The 17,500-nt window shown below is 45.3% G+C and overlaps 2 protein-coding genes across 12 annotated transcripts in view; both read right to left on the bottom strand.

Moving 5' to 3' along the window:
- LOC130209081 (histone deacetylase 7-like) overlaps positions 1 to 8,772 on the bottom strand; it is a 34,400-nt gene extending 25,628 nt beyond the window's left edge. Inside the window, exons 1-3 of one of the 4 annotated variants that reach the window (XM_056438626.1) lie at positions 8,685 to 8,772; positions 4,628 to 4,709; positions 1 to 460 (exon numbers count right to left, since the gene is read on the bottom strand). In XM_056438626.1, the coding sequence (XP_056294601.1) occupies positions 1 to 132 (132 nt within the window). In that variant the 5' untranslated portion in view covers positions 133 to 460; positions 4,628 to 4,709; positions 8,685 to 8,772. Of the gene's footprint in view, positions 938 to 4,422; positions 4,490 to 4,627; positions 4,710 to 8,684 lie in introns of those variants that run through there. The other 3 variants (XM_056438627.1, XM_056438628.1, XM_056438629.1) reach the window with 3 other exon arrangements.
- Positions 8,773 to 9,987: 1,215 nt separating this feature from the next.
- The window catches only part of LOC130209082 (vitamin D3 receptor B), a 20,281-nt gene continuing 12,768 nt past the window's right edge, over positions 9,988 to 17,500 (bottom strand). For all 8 annotated transcript variants that reach the window (XM_056438637.1, XM_056438638.1, XM_056438634.1 and 5 more), the window contains 4 exons: positions 16,665 to 16,845; positions 15,802 to 15,953; positions 15,450 to 15,566; positions 9,988 to 15,029 (listed from right to left, as the gene is read on the bottom strand). In XM_056438637.1, the coding sequence (XP_056294612.1) occupies positions 14,776 to 15,029; positions 15,450 to 15,566; positions 15,802 to 15,953; positions 16,665 to 16,845 (704 nt within the window). In that variant the 3' untranslated portion in view covers positions 9,988 to 14,775. The remainder of the gene's footprint in view (positions 15,030 to 15,449; positions 15,567 to 15,801; positions 15,954 to 16,664; positions 16,846 to 17,500) is intronic.

The raw sequence follows: 17,500 nt of genomic DNA on the forward strand, positions 1-17,500 counted from the left end.
CTGCTGCTGGGAGAACTGGGAGAACTGGGAGAACTGGGAGCGATGCTGAGCGCTCAGGGGCCCGAGGAGGAGGGGCGGGCCGGGGGCCAACATGGCCGCCTCCAGCGACCTCTGGGTCACACTGAGGTCCATGAGCCGCTCCCCATGCGCTGAACCCCGAAGACCACCTCCACTGAGGAAGACGAGCACACGGCCACTGATGAAGACGAGACCACCTCCACTGAGGAAGACGAGCACGCGGCCACTGATGAAGACGAGACCACCTCCACTGAGGAAGACGAGCACACGGCCACTGATGAAGACGAGACCACCTCCACTGAGGAAGACGAGCACACGGCCACTGATGAAGACGAGACCACCTCCACTGAGGAAGACGAGCACACGGCCACTGATGAAGACGAGACCACCTCCACTGAGGAAGACGAGCACGCGGCCACTGATGAAGACGAGACCACCTCCACTGAGGAAGACGAGCACACGGCCACTGATGAAGACGAGACCACCTCCACTGAGGAAGACGAGCACGCGGCCCCCGGCTCTCACTCAGGAGGACGTGACACTAAACTTCAGAGCTGAAGGTCGTTTATTTTACAGTAAATTAAACTGAACGAGCAAATAGGAAATACCCGCAGAACAGTTACCAGAAGAGAGTGTGTGTGTGTGTGTTACCAGAAGAGAGTGTGTGTGTGTGTGTGTTACCAGAAGAGAGTGTGTGTGTGTGTGTGTGTTACCAGAAGAGAGTGTGTGTGTGTGTGTGTTACCAGAAGTGTGTGTGTGTGTGTGTTACCAGAAGAGTGTGTGTGTGTTACCAGAAGAGTGTGTGTGTGTGTGTTAGTGTGTGTGTGTGTGTGTATGTGTGTTTTCAGAGGAATTCAATCACTGGAACAGCGGGTCTGTGGTGTTAGTGGTGGTGAGAGACACACACACACACACACACAGGCTGTAGCAACATATATATATTATTAAACATATATATTGTTAGACATATATATTATTAAACATATTTATTAAACATATTCATTATTAAACATATATATTATTAATATTTAGTATTAAACATATATCTTATTAATATTTATTATTAAACATATATATGATTGAAAATGTATCTTATTAAACATATATGTTATTAAACATATATATTATTAAACATATATATTATTAATATTTAGTATTAAACATATATCTTATTAATATTTATTATTAAACATATATATGATTGAAAATGTATATTATTAAACATATATGTTATTAAACATATATGTTATTAAACATATATCTTATTAAACATATATCTTATTAGACATATATATTATTAAACATATATATTATTAAACATATATGTTATTGAACATATATGTTATTAAACATATATAATATTAAACATATATATTATTAAACATATATCTTATTAAACATATATCTTATTAAACATATATCTTATTAAACATATATCTTATTAGACATATATATTATTAAACATATATATTATTAAACATATATGTTATTGAACATATATGTTATTAAACATATATAATATTAAACATATATATTATTAAACATATATCTTATTAAACATATATATTATTAAACATATATGTTATTAAACATATATCTTATTAAACATATATATTATTAAACATATATGTTATTAAACATATATCTTATTAAACATATATCTTATTAAACATATATATTATTAAACATATCTTATTAAACATATATATTATTAAACATATATCTTATTAAACATATATCTTATTAAACATATATCTTATTAAACATATATATTATTAAACATATCTTATTAAACATATATATTATTAAACATATATCTTATTAAACATATATCTTATTAAACATATATCTTATTGAACAACGCGGCTTCCTGTTCTTTATGAAATGTCCTTATTGTTCTGTGGCTTCAGTGCGAGACACAGCGGCTCAGTCACTGCGCGATGCGTTCAGGGACCAGGAAGCCCAGCTCTCCTCCACAACGACGGCCGATTGCTTCATACCGAGACTGAAGAGGATTTTACAGTTTCAACACAAAACAACGTATTTTTAGCCCAACGTGTCGTTCCCCGATGTGCTATTCATGGACGCATAAAAAAAAACATTTAGATAAACATTTAAAACATTTAAAGTTTTACTATTCATGAGATGAAATCTTGAACGTAAAAAAAAAATAAGGAGATAAGATCCGAGTGCTAAAAATAATCCCGGAGAGAAACTTCTGGTTTCTGTAATAGCACATTGACAACCATCATCCTCTTTCTGAATCACACACACACACACACTCACACACACACACACACACACACAGTGACTTCCTGTTTCTAAGTCAGTCCGTCACATCCTCTCGGTGCAGAAGCTTCAGAGTTTCAGACGTCCTGCAGCATTGAAATCACCACGAGGCCCAAAAATGAGCTTTTAGTTTTATTGTTGGAGTCGACTGAACACACAGCCAGGTGAGGTCAGGTCAGAGGTCACGTGTGCTGGTGGAGGTCAGGTCAGAGGTCACGTGTGCTGGTGGGGGTCAGGTCAGGTCAGAGACACACACACACACACACAGACCCACACACACACACCATGAGCTGCTCCACCTGCACCGCCTCCAGAGGAACCACAGCTGTCGGGGACATTCTGTCCCTCGGCCTCCGAGCAGCAGGAGCATCGATCCCCGTACGTGTGTGTGTCCTTGTGTGTGTCCTTGTGTGTGTGTGTGTGTGCGTCAAAGATATTAATAGTGTGCAGTTGTTTCCTCGGAGTTTATACAGCAGGTCTTTGTGTTTGCACAACTCGTGCGACAGTTGAGGGGTTGGCGCACGCACACACACACACACACACACATACAGACACACACACACACACTAACACTGTTGTCAGGGATCGTGAATGGCAGATTCTCAATTTATTAATAGCGTCACACACACCACTTGTTTTTATGAGTGTGCGACATGTGTGTGTGTGTACATATAAGTGTATTAATAGCATTACCAATTGCCCAAACATGCTTCTTTATGTGTGTGTGTGTGTGTGTGTGTCAATAAGCATCATGTTCAGCACATGAGAGTTTTTACGACAGCGAATATATGAATTATGAATGTAAAGATTATTAATTAAAAGTTTTATTGGCTGAAATTTGATTAACTTTTTTTTAAAGGTTTTCTATTTTTTTTCAATTATGCAAATGAGGACCCGACTTCCTTTCGGTACTTCAAAGGAAACCGTGACGGATTCACCACCTCCATCGGGCCGTCACCCCCCCCCCCCCACCACCCCGTGACACGGGCGCGCGCGTGTGTGTGTGTGTGTGTGTGTGTGTGTCAGGGACAGGAAGCGTGATCCAGGGTGTCGGGCCGCTCCAGAACACGGAGCCCATTGTCAGCGGAGGAAACACCGAGTCAACTAGAGGTCAACTAGAGGTCACCTAGAGGTCATCTAGAGGTCACCTAGAGGTCACCGGGCCTGGGAAAAGGAGGAGACGAAGGACGGCCTGAGACACTCGTCCTCTGATGGAGGAACGTCCCTCACTGGACATCTTCGTCCTCCACGCAGAACACAAAGTCCATTAATAAATTAATAAATTCAAATATTTGATTCTTAAAGCAATAGAACCCCAAAATTTGGACAAAATCAAATTTGAAGGACAGTTTAGAGAGTTACCCACAATGCAAAGGGAAATGACAGCGAGATGACACTTATTAATGTCCAGGAGCATTTACCCACAATGCTCTCTGGTGGTCATCTGAAAGGCAACAGGAAGTGGGCCGAGCGGAGGTTACGCCGACTCATCCTACGCATGGCTGCCGCGCGTGTGTGTGTGTGTACGTGTGTGTGTACGTGTGTGTGTACGCGTGTGTGTGTACGTGTGTGTGTTTTCATTTTTCATGGACTAAAGGCGCTTGGATGGGATCTAACCATTTTTACTACTGACGTCATAATACAGCACACACATACCCCCCCCCCCCCCCCCCACACACACGCACTCACGTAACCCCCCCCCCCCACACACACACACACGTAACCCCCCACACACACACACACTCACGTAACCCCCACACACACACACACACACGTAACCCCCCCCCCCCATGGTCTAACAAACAACCCAACATGTGTCGAGGACTAAATGAGTCAAACTTTTCGATGACGTCATGAAGAGAACATTCACTCTCACAGCGGGCCTTAATACCATCATGACGTCATCACTAACCCTGTTTACCACCTCAAAACGGTCACGTTGTGTCGGATTAAGATAATTTAATCACTTTAATTCATTTAGAGCATCTTCCACGAGTCATGACGTCACGTACACTTATTCTGATTTTAGAAATCATGACGTTTTTTTATTATTTTATTTTGTTTTAAATTGCCAAACTTCATTTCTTTAAATCAACCGGATGAAAGACAATCTACCTGTGGACGAGTCGTCTCAGCCAGGTGAGCTTCTCACACCTGCTGCGCTCCTATGCGCGCGCCTCCGTACGCGTGCATGCGCTCTCGTGCACATTGGAAGCAGGAGAGCGCGTGCACTCTCACGAAATCCCTTCTTCTTCTTTTTTTAACAGATAATTATGAGTTTCTTTTCTTTTCAAGACACGAAACACGAAACTCCGCCTACCGTCCAACCGGAGACGTCACGCGACACCCGCGGGGATGACCGCCGGTCCGCGGGGAGGGGAGACGTCGTTGTCACCCAAGGGCTTAAAAAAAAAAAAAAAAAAAGTTTCGTTGTCAGGCTGATGTCGTTAAACTCCCAACACGTCGGCTCCCGTCAGCGCGCGCCGCGCGTCGCGTCCAGCGGCACCGGGAGCTGCCCTCCGGTCCGCCTCCTGCGCACCGAGTGTCAGCGGAGCTGAAGCCGCTCACGAGCCTCTTTCACCCCGCAGAGGCATTCGGGTGTGAGGGCTCCACCTGCTGAGGGAGGCGGGAAGGAGGCTCTGTGCGCGCGCGCGCGCGTGTGCGTGTGTGTGTGTGCGTGTGTGAATGCAACACACCCGTTCCTTAATATGAAGAATGCATGTAAATACCTTGATAAACTAAATACTTCCAATTTCTTATATATATATATATATATATGCACACACACACTCACAACAGGCAGGCAGGCAGAGTCTCTCTCTCTCTCTCTCTCTCTCTCCGTCAGTAAGCTGCTGTTTTTGTTGTTGTTGTTGTTCAGCCGCGTGAATAAACAAACATCAACAGACCTCAGAACAACAAGACCAGAACGCCTCTCTGCTCTGCAGGACAACATGTTGACACGGATCGTTCCAGACTCTCAGAACATCCAATTCACCAACGTTCATTTATCTGAACTCTCGGGTTACAAGAGAGGGAGAAGTTACAATAATTGAGTTTTATCGATTGCACACACAAAAATGGCACTTTCTCTACACCGGATCAGTGGGATCAGTGGGATCAGTGGGATCAGTGGGCCTGACTGGATTATAGAGAGTGGGTGTGGGGGGGGTACATATGGTCCTCCCTCTAGTCACAGGAAGCCAGGAGGAATGAGAGGAATGCAGCCAGCCACCGGTGATGGAGGCAGCAGCAGTTGCCGGGCAGATCGCCAACAAGGAGGCAGAGGAAAGGAGGCAGATAGGGAGAGAGGAAAGGAGGGAGAGAGGAAAGAGGAGGAGAGGCCGGGGAGGCAATACGATGCACAATCGGGCACGAGATGCCCAATGGCAACCCTCACGCATGCAGACAGCACCCTCACACATGCAGACAGCATCCTCACGCATGCAGACAGCACCCTCACGCATGCAGACAGCACCCTCACACATGTAGACAGCATCCTCACGCATGCAGACAGCACCCTCACACATGCAGACAGCACCCTCACGCATGCAGACAGCACCCTCACGCATGCAGACAGCACCCTCACACATGCAGACAGCACCCGTACACATGCAGACAGCACCCGTACACATGCAGACAGCACCCTCACGCATGCAGACAGCACCCTCACGCATGCAGACAGCACCCTCACGCATGTAGACAGCACCCGTACACATGCAGACAGCACCCTCACGCATGCAGACAGCACCCGTACACATGCAGACAGCACCCTCACGCATGCAGACAGCACCCTCACACATGCAGACAGCACCCTCACACATGCAGACAGCACCCTCACACATGCAGACAGCACCCTCACACATGCAGACATCACCCTCACGCATGCAGACAGCACCCGTACACATGCAGACAGCACCCTCACGCATGCAGACAGCACCCTCACACATGCAGACAGCACCCTCACACATGCAGACAGCACCCTCACGCATGCAGACAGCACCCTCACGCATGCAGACAACACCCTCACGCATGCAGACAGCACCCTCACGCATGCAGACAGCATCAGAAAGAGAGAGAGATTGTGCAGACAATAGCAGGAGGTGTCTCTCTTTAGGATGGACAAAGTGCAGAAACAGGAAAGCTGCATTATAAGCCTTAAAGAGACGTATAGCCTATTCCTGTACATCCCATAAACAACAACAACAACAACTCACGGAGGACTTGTCTCCGTCTGGTGTCTCGTGAGTCTGGTGTTGTGTTGTTGTTATGATGAGTCACACAAACACACGACCTTCACCCAGGAGACCGCCGTCCGGGTGAAGGTCAAACCGGACGTGGAGTTATTTAAAGTGACGACGATGTTTTCTTTGTTCCGATCGAGTCGTTTCGTGTTGCGTTCAAGCGTCGCAGAGTCTTCAGTTTAAAGGAACTCTGTTAACGATAAAAAACTAAATGTCTGACGAGTCGAGAGCGAGAGCTTTGATTTGACACCAAATGATCGACTGTTACAAACTTTTCCTTGAATTAAACAAGATTAGGAATCTGGGACGGAGGACCGCGTATACTTTACCCACAATGCCGTCTGTTGTGTGGGGGCCGACCCGCCTCCCACAGGAAGGGGAGGGGCCTGGAGGTCACGATGGATCCCGCACGCCAAACAACCGGCTAGCGGCTCCGCTGGCTGTCGGGTCCGACCTGGTTTTGCATTTGTTTTGCATTCCCAAGTATACGACCTGGGGGCGGAGCCTAAAGAGATGGGGAGGATGGAGAGGGAAGTTTTAAAGGGGGGGGGGGGGGGGCAGCGGTTACACGGTGGATGCCGTGATTAGGCCGTGAAGGAGCCCCCGACTCTCAGGCTAAAAATAACCAGAGGGGGGGGGGGGGGGACCGGGAGGGCCCGCAGTAATTGGCAAGAGGCAAACAGCTGGGGGAGTGTGTGTGTGTGAGTGTGTGTGTGTGTGTGTGTGTGTGTGTGAGTGTGTGTGTGTGTGTGTGTTCTCCATGCAGCTGTACTCTGTCTTTCAGGCTCTAGATCCCTCTCAAATAGTTACATAGCCTCTTTCTTTCTTTCTTCACACACACACACACACACACACACACACACACGCACACACACACACCAGGAAGGAGAGTAATGGGTCCCTCAGCCCTAAAGAATGAAAGAATGTGCAAGGGAACAGCTGTATGGGGGAGGGGGGCATGCTGGGGAGGTGTGTGTGTGTGTGGGGGGGGCGCTTGATTCACAGAAGAGGGCCAAAGTCCAGCCACAGAAGAGATGATGAAAACAGGGGGGGGGGTTAGGGTCCGTGTCCCACGGTGGAGGCTCCCGGGGACCCGGCAGATGTTCTGCTCAGCTGCTGCAGAACCGCCGAGAGCCTCGGGTTACAGGAGGCCTCTGGACGGGGACCTGAGAACCCGACGCACAACGGCCCGCCGAGGAGTGTGTGTGTGTGTGTGTGTGTGAGTCTGTGTCTGTCTGTGTGTGTGTGTGTGGTTTATTAAGCCACGCCCATTTTTGTACGAGACAAGATACATTTTTGTTCAGCAAATAAAAAAACAAAAAAACATCACCGCAAGACCAACAACAACAACAACCACCACGAGACGCAGCCGACACGCTGCTGCTCGATCTCACGTCTCACAGGAGTGTGTGTGTGTGTGTGGGATGTATTACACGATGCACCTGTGTGCTGGCGGAAATGCAACCTCCCCCCCCCCCGACCACCACCACTAGCATGAAAATGTGCACACACACACACAGACAGACAGAGACACATACACACACACAGACACACACACACACACACAGACAGAGACACACACACAGACACACACACACACACAGACACACAGACAGACACACACACACACAGACAGAGACAGACATACAGACACACACACACACACAGACACACACACAGACAGACACACACACACACACAGACAGAGACACACACACACAGACACACACACACACAGACACACACACTGGTACATAAAGTTTCGAGTTGTTAAATGTTCAGGAAACCACAAACACACTCGACTCGAGCGCAACGACATAAAAAATGTACACACACACACGTGTATTATTATATACATGTATATATAAATATATATAGAGAGATAATATATATATACACATATAAATTATATTTCTATATTTCTATATATATAATATTTATATGTATAAATATAGAGTGATAAATATCTGTTCATACCTGCCATAAATATGATACCTGATACAAGACCATAAAAACAATATGAGACCATAAATACCAGACTGGTACATTCATCTATAATAGTAATAATAGCATTGATTATTCGTAGTATTGATTCTAAACATATGCTAAATCATATTGTTTTTAACGTGCGGGTACCTTGTTAGCATCGATGCACCGCGCCGCGTGACAGCAGCAGATGTAGCGGCTAACATTCAAGCTAACGCTAACCCCCCGAACGCTGTCGACATCTGAACGCTGATTGGCCGAGACGACGCGTCCCATCAAAGCTGTTTTATTGCGAAGAAGAGCACCACTCCACATGCTCTCCGTGTCCCACTCCAATCTCATAAAGGCCGGCCGGCCAGTTGACCCCCCCCCCCCCCCCCCGCGGGCCTTAGTTTGGGGACCCCTGCTCATGACAACGCACCTCCATGATGCATTACTGCAGCTGCTCTGCAGGCTCACCTCAGGGGCCCCGTGGCCCCTCTCTCCGCCTCGGGCCCCAACGGCTCATCGCCAGCTCTTATCAGCCGGCCAAAGGAGGCCCTCGGCTCCTCAACGGACCGCCTGAGGGCGACTGGATTCCACTGATAACCTTTTATTCGGCGCCCTGAACATCAGCCGCTCGCGCAATCTCGCCCCCGTGGAGCCGAGGTGAGCTCAAATCTCTTCCGGCATATTGTCCAACGCGCCAGTTATGTCTCCCGCGTAATAAACCATAACCGACTCGTGCATAACTGATTCTGTCTGTCTTTGTGTGTGTGCGTGTGTGTGTCATTGTGTGTGCGTGTGTGTCATTGTGTGTGTGTGTGTGTGGGCTCACTCTGTGGTGAGCCGGTCCGGTCCCAACGATCATAACTGCTTCTGGTTATCGTTGAAGCAGAGGTCACTGGGTCAATGAGGGAGACACAGCGCCCTCTGGTGGTGAGCATGAAGATAGTTATAAGTTTATCAATAAGACCAGAAACAGAAACAGACATATATTATATATATATAAACTATGACCTGGAGGCACCGACCATCACCTGACACAAGCTTGAGATGCATTATGATGATTAGAGATGAAGATTATTTAATTATGTTCTAACTCCATGTTCCCCAAATAAATTACAAAATACCCCAAAACACAAAATATGCAACTCGACTGAATAATACATCACCTCTACGAAAAATGATAAATTATTCAGGCGTTGCTCCTCCATTCAGGCGTTGCTCCTCCTGCAGGCGTTGCTCCTCCATTCAGGCGTTGCTCCTCCTGCAAGCGTTGCTCCTCCATTCAGGCGTTGCTCCTCCATTCAGGCATTGCTCCTTTCGTTTGCACATTTCTAAAGAGCTGAATATGCAGAATCTGAGCAGCGATGTTCAGAAGTTGCATGAGTCGGATAAACTTTCCTTAAACTTTCATATATTATCATTAAATATTTTATATTCCCCAAACAGAAATCACAGAATTCCAGCGTTTGTATGTACAACTGTTTTATTTTTGATTTGCAAAACATCTGACAAAAATAACATTACATAAAACACCAATTTAAAATATAAAAAAAAAGATCTTTGAAATAAAATAATGAAAAAATAAAAAAGGGACAAAAGACGAATTTGCAATTTACAAATAAATGTAAGTGTCTAACTTCTTCTTTCTAATAGCTGGAGCCGTTTCACGCTCATGGCGAGTAGATTCAGATCAATATGCGTAAAACATAATCTCATAAGTGCTTTTTTTGTTGGTTTTTTATTTAAAAGTGGCATGATTTGGGTTCACAATGATAACAAAAATATCGAGTTTATTCCGATATGAAATCGATACGCTAGGCGCCAAGGGGCCGATCTCACGCTCTGAAGCCGGGGGATCGTCCGAAGCTCCGTTAATATTTACCTCCGGGCGGCCGTAACCACGGCGACGACATTCCTCCTCAGGATTCACCGATCGATAAAAAGCGTTCTTGTTCGTTCAGTGTTTACCTGAAGCAGTTTGACGAGAGAATACAGAATAAACTGGGTTTAAAAGTTCACTAAAGTGAGTTATTAGAACACGAAAAAAAAAAAAAAAGTAAAAAAAAAAAAAAAAAGGACTCGTGTGTTTTTCCCAACGAGCGGCGCACACCGAGTCGTGCGTCGCAGACGATGTGGACTCGCAGCGCGGCGACGCTCGAGATAAAAAGCAGCATTGCATGATGTTGAGGATTCCCCGTGTTAGAGGGGGGGGGGGGGGGGGGCAATAAGAGGACTAGATGGTGGACTGCAGACAGGGTTCATACACATGTTGACCTCTGACCTTCCAGGACTTTAAACCACATTTCCATGACCACATGTGGTGAAATGTCATCGTATAAATGACACAAATGAAGGAGACGATAGTTTGATTAATAATAAACATCGATATAAATGTTTATTCTTTTTTTTTTTAATACAAATTTATACATTTTAATTAATTCATTAATTTAACTTAATTTGTTTCTATTTTTTTCTTTCAAACTGTGTAAATTAACATAAATACTTTTACATGACTTTTCCAAAACTTTAGGGATTAAAATGTTTTTTTGTGTTTTTTTAAAAAGGGCTTTTCCAGGCCTGGAAATAAACATGTTAAAAAAATGCCACGGGTTCCCATGACTGTATGAACCCTGTAGAGAGCGGAGCCCACAGCGCCCCCTACAGCACACAGTGTTCTGCAGCCCACAGCGCCCCCTACAGCACACAGAGGGTTCTGCAGCCCACAGCGCCCCCTACAGCACACAGAGGGTTCTGCAGCCACACGGCGCTCCTCTCCAGAAGGCCGTCGAGCAGCGAGGCGATCGGCCGACGGGGATCAAAATTGCATCGTTTGCTTAAAATAAAAAGTTACCAAGCTTATCCAAAAAAGGACCAAAGATGCAAGAGAAGGGCGTCTTTGTTTTGGAGTAAAGGCGCCCTCGCCCGGCCCGGCAGAGCTCAGGCACTATGTTGAAAACTCTCCCGGTATTTTGTCCGTTAAAAAAAGAAAAAAGAGCAACGCTAAGTCTGAGAGGAACTGTACAAAAAAAAAGAAAAGACTATGACTTCATTAGCTGGACTCTCCCAAATGTGTGAGATATCTCTGAGGTAATCATTGAAGTATGACTCATTAGACAGCAATAAATACCAACATGAATACAAATATTACAAAAGTAAAAACAAGAGGCAGATGCTTAATGCGAAAGCATAATATCTGAGCTAAAAGAGGTAGGTTTTAGGTAGATTATGGTGTACAGACATCGTGAACACTACTTTGTGTAAGAGCGAAATTAAGTCGATTCCATTACAATCCCTGTCCGAGCGGGAAGGACAAACAACAACAACAACGACAGACTCGAGGCCTGTGTGCGAGACAGACAACCGGTTTAAATGAGTTATGTTTTTACAGACAGGATTTGTAATGGGAGTAGTTCTACCAACAAAACAAAAACCTTAAAAAGAATGTCTCCTAATGTAATAAACCGTAAAGCTTGCTGGTGATCGTGGACCATGAGTTGTGTATAACGTGTTACGCTGACGGCGGTGGAGGTCCATTGACGGGCGGATCGTCTTCCAGTTAAAAACGTAACGGGTTCGGAGGATGCTCCTTATTTACATGCAACTGTGAGAAATCTACTCTTGATCCATCCGTCTCAAGACGCTCTGCTCTGTGGAGGGAACTCTCCCCGTGGCACTTACAACGTTCATCTAGTCTCCAAACACACACCAACACCACATCTCCGTCTCAAGAACAACGCACAACTAAATTCATCAATGAATTCAGAGGAAAATCTACATGTGAGACATTTAAAAAAACGTCCCAGTGTTCAGTGAGAGAGCTCGTCACATGGGAGTGACTCCTGAACTCCTCACGGTCCAATCACAACGGGGCGAATATATATATTCATATATGAATATGTATATGAAAATATATGAATATATTCATATAAGTATATATATATATATATACAAACACACATGAATATATATATAATATATAAGTATATATAAAATATACATATAAATACCTAATATATATATAAATATGTATAAGTATATGTGAAATATATATATAAATAATTAAAATGTACATATATAAATACATAAAATATATATATATATGCATAAAATATATATATATAAATACTTTTATATTTATAGATATATAGATAAGTATTTATATATAATTAATTCTGTGAATATGCAAACGTCTAAAAAAAACTGACGAGACGACCTCTGCAGATCATCTCCGTGTCAAGGAGGCGGGACAAAGCGTCGTGACAGAGGAAAACCAACCAATTAAAAAAGGTCCCGACTTCTCAGAGCTCCACAACATACACATGCTCTCTCTCTCTCCATCTCTCTCTCCCCCTCTATCCATCGTTCTCTCGAGGCCTTCTGACCAATCACACGAGGTCAAACGACTTCTTTCATGTCTTCTGCGTTCGTGAAAAATCGTCCGAACTTGACAACAATTTGACAAACACTTGTCTGGGTATATGCATATAAAAAAACAACCGCGTCACATCCTTTGACCGTCATCCCACATGCAGCAAGCCGAAAATCACTGCCCCCCCCGCAAGCCGGCAGTTTGGTTTAAGAGCCGTTGGCAGCCGTCGGATGAAGCCAAAGCCGAAAGATGATCGACAGCCGAGAGACGCAGAGTTTAGAAGCTTATGTAACGAGGACGTCCGAGGCTCCGGCGATGTACGACTAGCTTAATGATGTATATGGCTTATATTAGAGAGCAGCGTGGTCGTCCTCTTTCGGAAAAAATCAAATAAAAAAATCAGACGAATGCATCAACCACAAAAAAACTAAGATAATTACACGAGAGATTCCTCGTTGAAGCCGTTTCTAACCTCGGCAAAACAAAAAAAACAAGATCAAAGTCGAGTAGCGTCTCAGAACATAGTGATAAGAGCAAAGACAGAAAAAGGTCAATATCGTATTTGCATATATATTTTTGTAGAAGAAAAAAAAATGACGCGTTGAGAGATATCTACGTAGCCCTATGTACAGCGGACATATGGATATACCTGGTATTTACACAATGCGGCCACTAGAGGGCGGCGCAGCACACGGGAAGGCCTGGGGGGGGGGGGGGGGGGTCTATACAATCTGGAGGTCCCGGCAGCGTTTTCTGAAAAAAGGTTGAAACGACGTATAAAACAAGAAAAACATAAAAAAAGAAACAATCGCAATGACGTCAGGATATATAAGCCAAGTATGGTATGCAGCTATGTGTGTGTATGTACGAGCCCCCCCCCCCCCCCCCCCTCTGGCCTCGGTTTACTATTCCAGTTAGAATTTGGCATCGTAGCCCTTTTTAAAGTCGCTTTAACACACTGTAGATACGGAGCATACCAACACACGGGGGTGGTCATGGTGCTCGGGATACACGTGGGAGTAATTAACTATTTACACGAGGGGGAAAACAAAGAAAACAAAGTAGACTAATGAGAAAAGAAAACTATTTTTTTTAAAAAGAAGCCACAGCGCAGGTTTGATTGACAGTTATCGGTGTATAAAAGGTGGCTCACACATTTAGTGGCTAAGTCTCACCTCAAGACCCCCACACACACACACACACACACACACACACACACACACACACACACACACACACACACACACACACACACACACACACACACACACACACACACACACACACACACACACACACACACACACAGTCCTCAGACCCCTCATGAAGCAGCAGAACGGTTATGTTTAGGTACTGGAAGCTTTCTCTGAGAAGGTAGCGTCCGACCAGAAGCTATTTCTTTTGAGACCAGGCGTCGGGCGACAGGTGGGCGGCGCGTGTTCCTCGTCACCGAGAGAAGTCTTTAGAACGTACTGAGTCTAAATGTGTCAAAGTGTGTGTGCCACGTGATGCAAAACAAAGAGGTAGCTCCACCGGATGGCTAACGGAATCGCTGAGAGTCCGTGTGCTCGAGCAGCAGGTCGACGATGTGAAGACGGACAAACGCTGGAGAAGTCGTAGAAATGTCGGCTTGTTGGCGTTTGTGTTTATGCACGTATATTTGTATTATATGAAGTTTCCTTAGTACTACGTCTCCGGATGAGAGTAGACTTCTTTAGACGAGACACACGACTAACACACACACACACACACACACAGCTTTCTCTCTTCCACTCGCGTCTCGCTCCACACCACTCGGTCCATCCTCAGCTCCCCGCCTGCATCTTTACCCCCTCGGTCTCCTCCCTCGCCGCCGCGTCGAGGCTCTGGAGGTTCCGGGAGGTTCTAGGAGACCTCGCTCCCGAACACCTCCAGCACCAGCGGCGTGAGCTGCAGGCTGTGCTCCTGCTGGAAGGAGAGCGAGCGGTACTGCTTGGAGTGCTCCTCGTTGAGGCTGCGCAGGTCGGCCAGCTTCTGGATCATCTTGGCGTAGAGCAGCCGCCCGGCCGGGTGGTGCAGCGTGATGAAGGCCTGCAGGGTCTCGGACAGCTGGTCCTGCAGGACCTCGATCCGGGCGTGGTCCTGCACACCGGGGCGGTCTGCGGGGGAGAGAAGGGGGAGGAGTCTTGAAATGTGTGCGTTTGGTACACGAGCAAAATTAACAAATGAAGATTGGATGGAATAATATTCATTTAATAATCACATTTTTTATCAAAAAATCAACATTAAATTGCATGGTCCTGCTAATTTTAGATAGTGGAGAGCATCTGATGGATAATGAGGTGCCTCACACACACACACACATTAATGCAAATATACACTTAGTTACACACACTTGCGTGCTTAACTGTACATGTAGAATAAATGCACACTATTCACATGAATGTGTTCCAATCACGATAGAATAATATTGACGGACAAATCATCTCTAAATAACAGTTGATCTTTCGCAAAATGAATATATTGTCCGTCACTCCCTGGAGGCCCCGCCCCCCACACAAGCCCCGCCCCCCGGTTACCTGGAGACAGCAGGCAGATGGCCATCAGCAGCACGTGCTCCTCCTCCTGCAGGTTCAGCTTCTTCAAGCCCACCTGGAACTTCACCAGAGGCTCCAGCAGCTCCAGAGAGTGGCCCGCTGCCGAGGACACGGGGAAAAGGAGAAGACGCGTTTTAAAGAAAAGAGAGTTTGCCAAAAAAAGAAAACCCTGGAAAATTAATATATATAAAAATTAAATAGGGATATAATTAATAAATATATATTTTTTTCTTCTTTTTATGTAGATAAAAAAATTAATGTATATAAAAAAGATATATATATATATAAATAAAATATAGATATAATTAATATATATATATTTTTTTTCACTGACCTTTGGTGACGTCGCTGACCTGGTATTTGAAGTCCGGCCCCCCGCAGCTCCAGGACATGTCCTCCAGGCTGAAGCTCTGGTTGGAGCGCAGCATGATCACCTCGATGGCGCTGGACTTGAGCAGAGCGATCTGGTCCTCTGCAGTCAGCTCCCTGAGGGGCGGAGACCACGTTAGGGAGCCGCTGAGATACACACAATATATATAGATATATATAAATATAATCTCCGCCGTGACTTTTATTTTATTTATTTATCCATTGAAAGCCTCGGGGAGCCGCAACAGAGTCTTGGTTTAGACAAAAGATATCTCGTATCTATAGAAACGTGTTTCTCCAAAAAGGTGACGCAATCACCCACCGACACACTTTAAAGGGCTGAACTTCACACCGGCAGCATGTCACGACGGCAGGTGTGTCACCTGGCCGGGAACAACGGGCCATAAACAGACGTCCCGTACTGCGTCGGCGACCTGTGATGTGGTTGCGTGTCGGTAATCTTTGACCTTTAGACCTCGCCGTGGTATCGACCCATCGGGGGGGAAAACAAGCGGCCGTACAAAGTCTCCAACGCACATTTAGGTAAAGAGTCACTCGCACGTGGAGATGAAACGGGTGCTTCCGTCACGTGATCACGTCCTCCAATCGGATGAATGTTGAATGGAAATAGCATCTTAGTTATGGCCAAATGGTGACCTTTGACCTCCATATTCTCACCAGCTCAACCCTTGAGCAGGAGGGTTAAACCCCCAGAAACATAGCAGAGCATAACTACCAATTAGCATGTTATTATTTATGCCAACGCATTCTCTAGAACACATAGGAACGTATACACACACACACACACTAACATACACACACACACACCTGAAGCCAGGGATCATCTTGGCGAAGCCGATGACCTTCTGGATGCTGTAGGACACCAGGTCGGCCAGGTGGGGCAGCATGGAGAAGCTGCAGGCCTCCTCCTTGCTGGAGTCGGGGCTGCTGCCTTGCTCGTGGTACATCATCAGCAGGTTGTTGAAGTTCATCTTGTTGTCCACCGACTCTGTGGCGAGCGGGAAGAGGAGGAGAGACGAAGAAGAAGAGCACGACAACGTCACACCAGGCCTTCCGTGAATAGGTGCAGCAGACGGGGGCTCGTTGATGGAGAGGATGAGCCCAGAGGACACGGGGGGCGCCGGACGAAGAGCTACGACAACACGCGGCGGCGAGGAGCGCCGTGTTGTTGTCAGCCGCCCGCAGAGTGTCGGCGTGAGGCCACAGGGGCCGTGTGCCTCGCTTCGTCTGCTCCATTAGTGACGGACGCATTAATGAAGCGATGCGCTTTGTGGGAGTCAGGTGTCGGGGGTGGGGGGGGGGGGGGGGCTGGCAGGTTATTCACAGAATTTCCACTGAATTCTGAATAAAGCAGCAAAACAGTTTATGGAACCCAGCTGAGCCACACACTCTCTCTCTCTCTCTATATTTATATATATATATATAAATAAATATATTTATTTTTATATATTTATATTTATTATCTAAAAATAAATAAATAATTATTTAAAAAAAAAATATCGAAAAATATTTATATAAAAATATATCCATATAAAAACAAACATCTATATATATAAATAAACATATATATATATATAATAAACATATTAAAAGAAAACATATATATATATATAAAATAAACATATATATTAATTTTAAAAAAC

This window comes from Pseudoliparis swirei, chromosome 18, assembly GCF_029220125.1.
Source record: "Pseudoliparis swirei isolate HS2019 ecotype Mariana Trench chromosome 18, NWPU_hadal_v1, whole genome shotgun sequence".
NCBI lineage: Eukaryota > Metazoa > Chordata > Actinopteri > Perciformes > Liparidae > Pseudoliparis > Pseudoliparis swirei.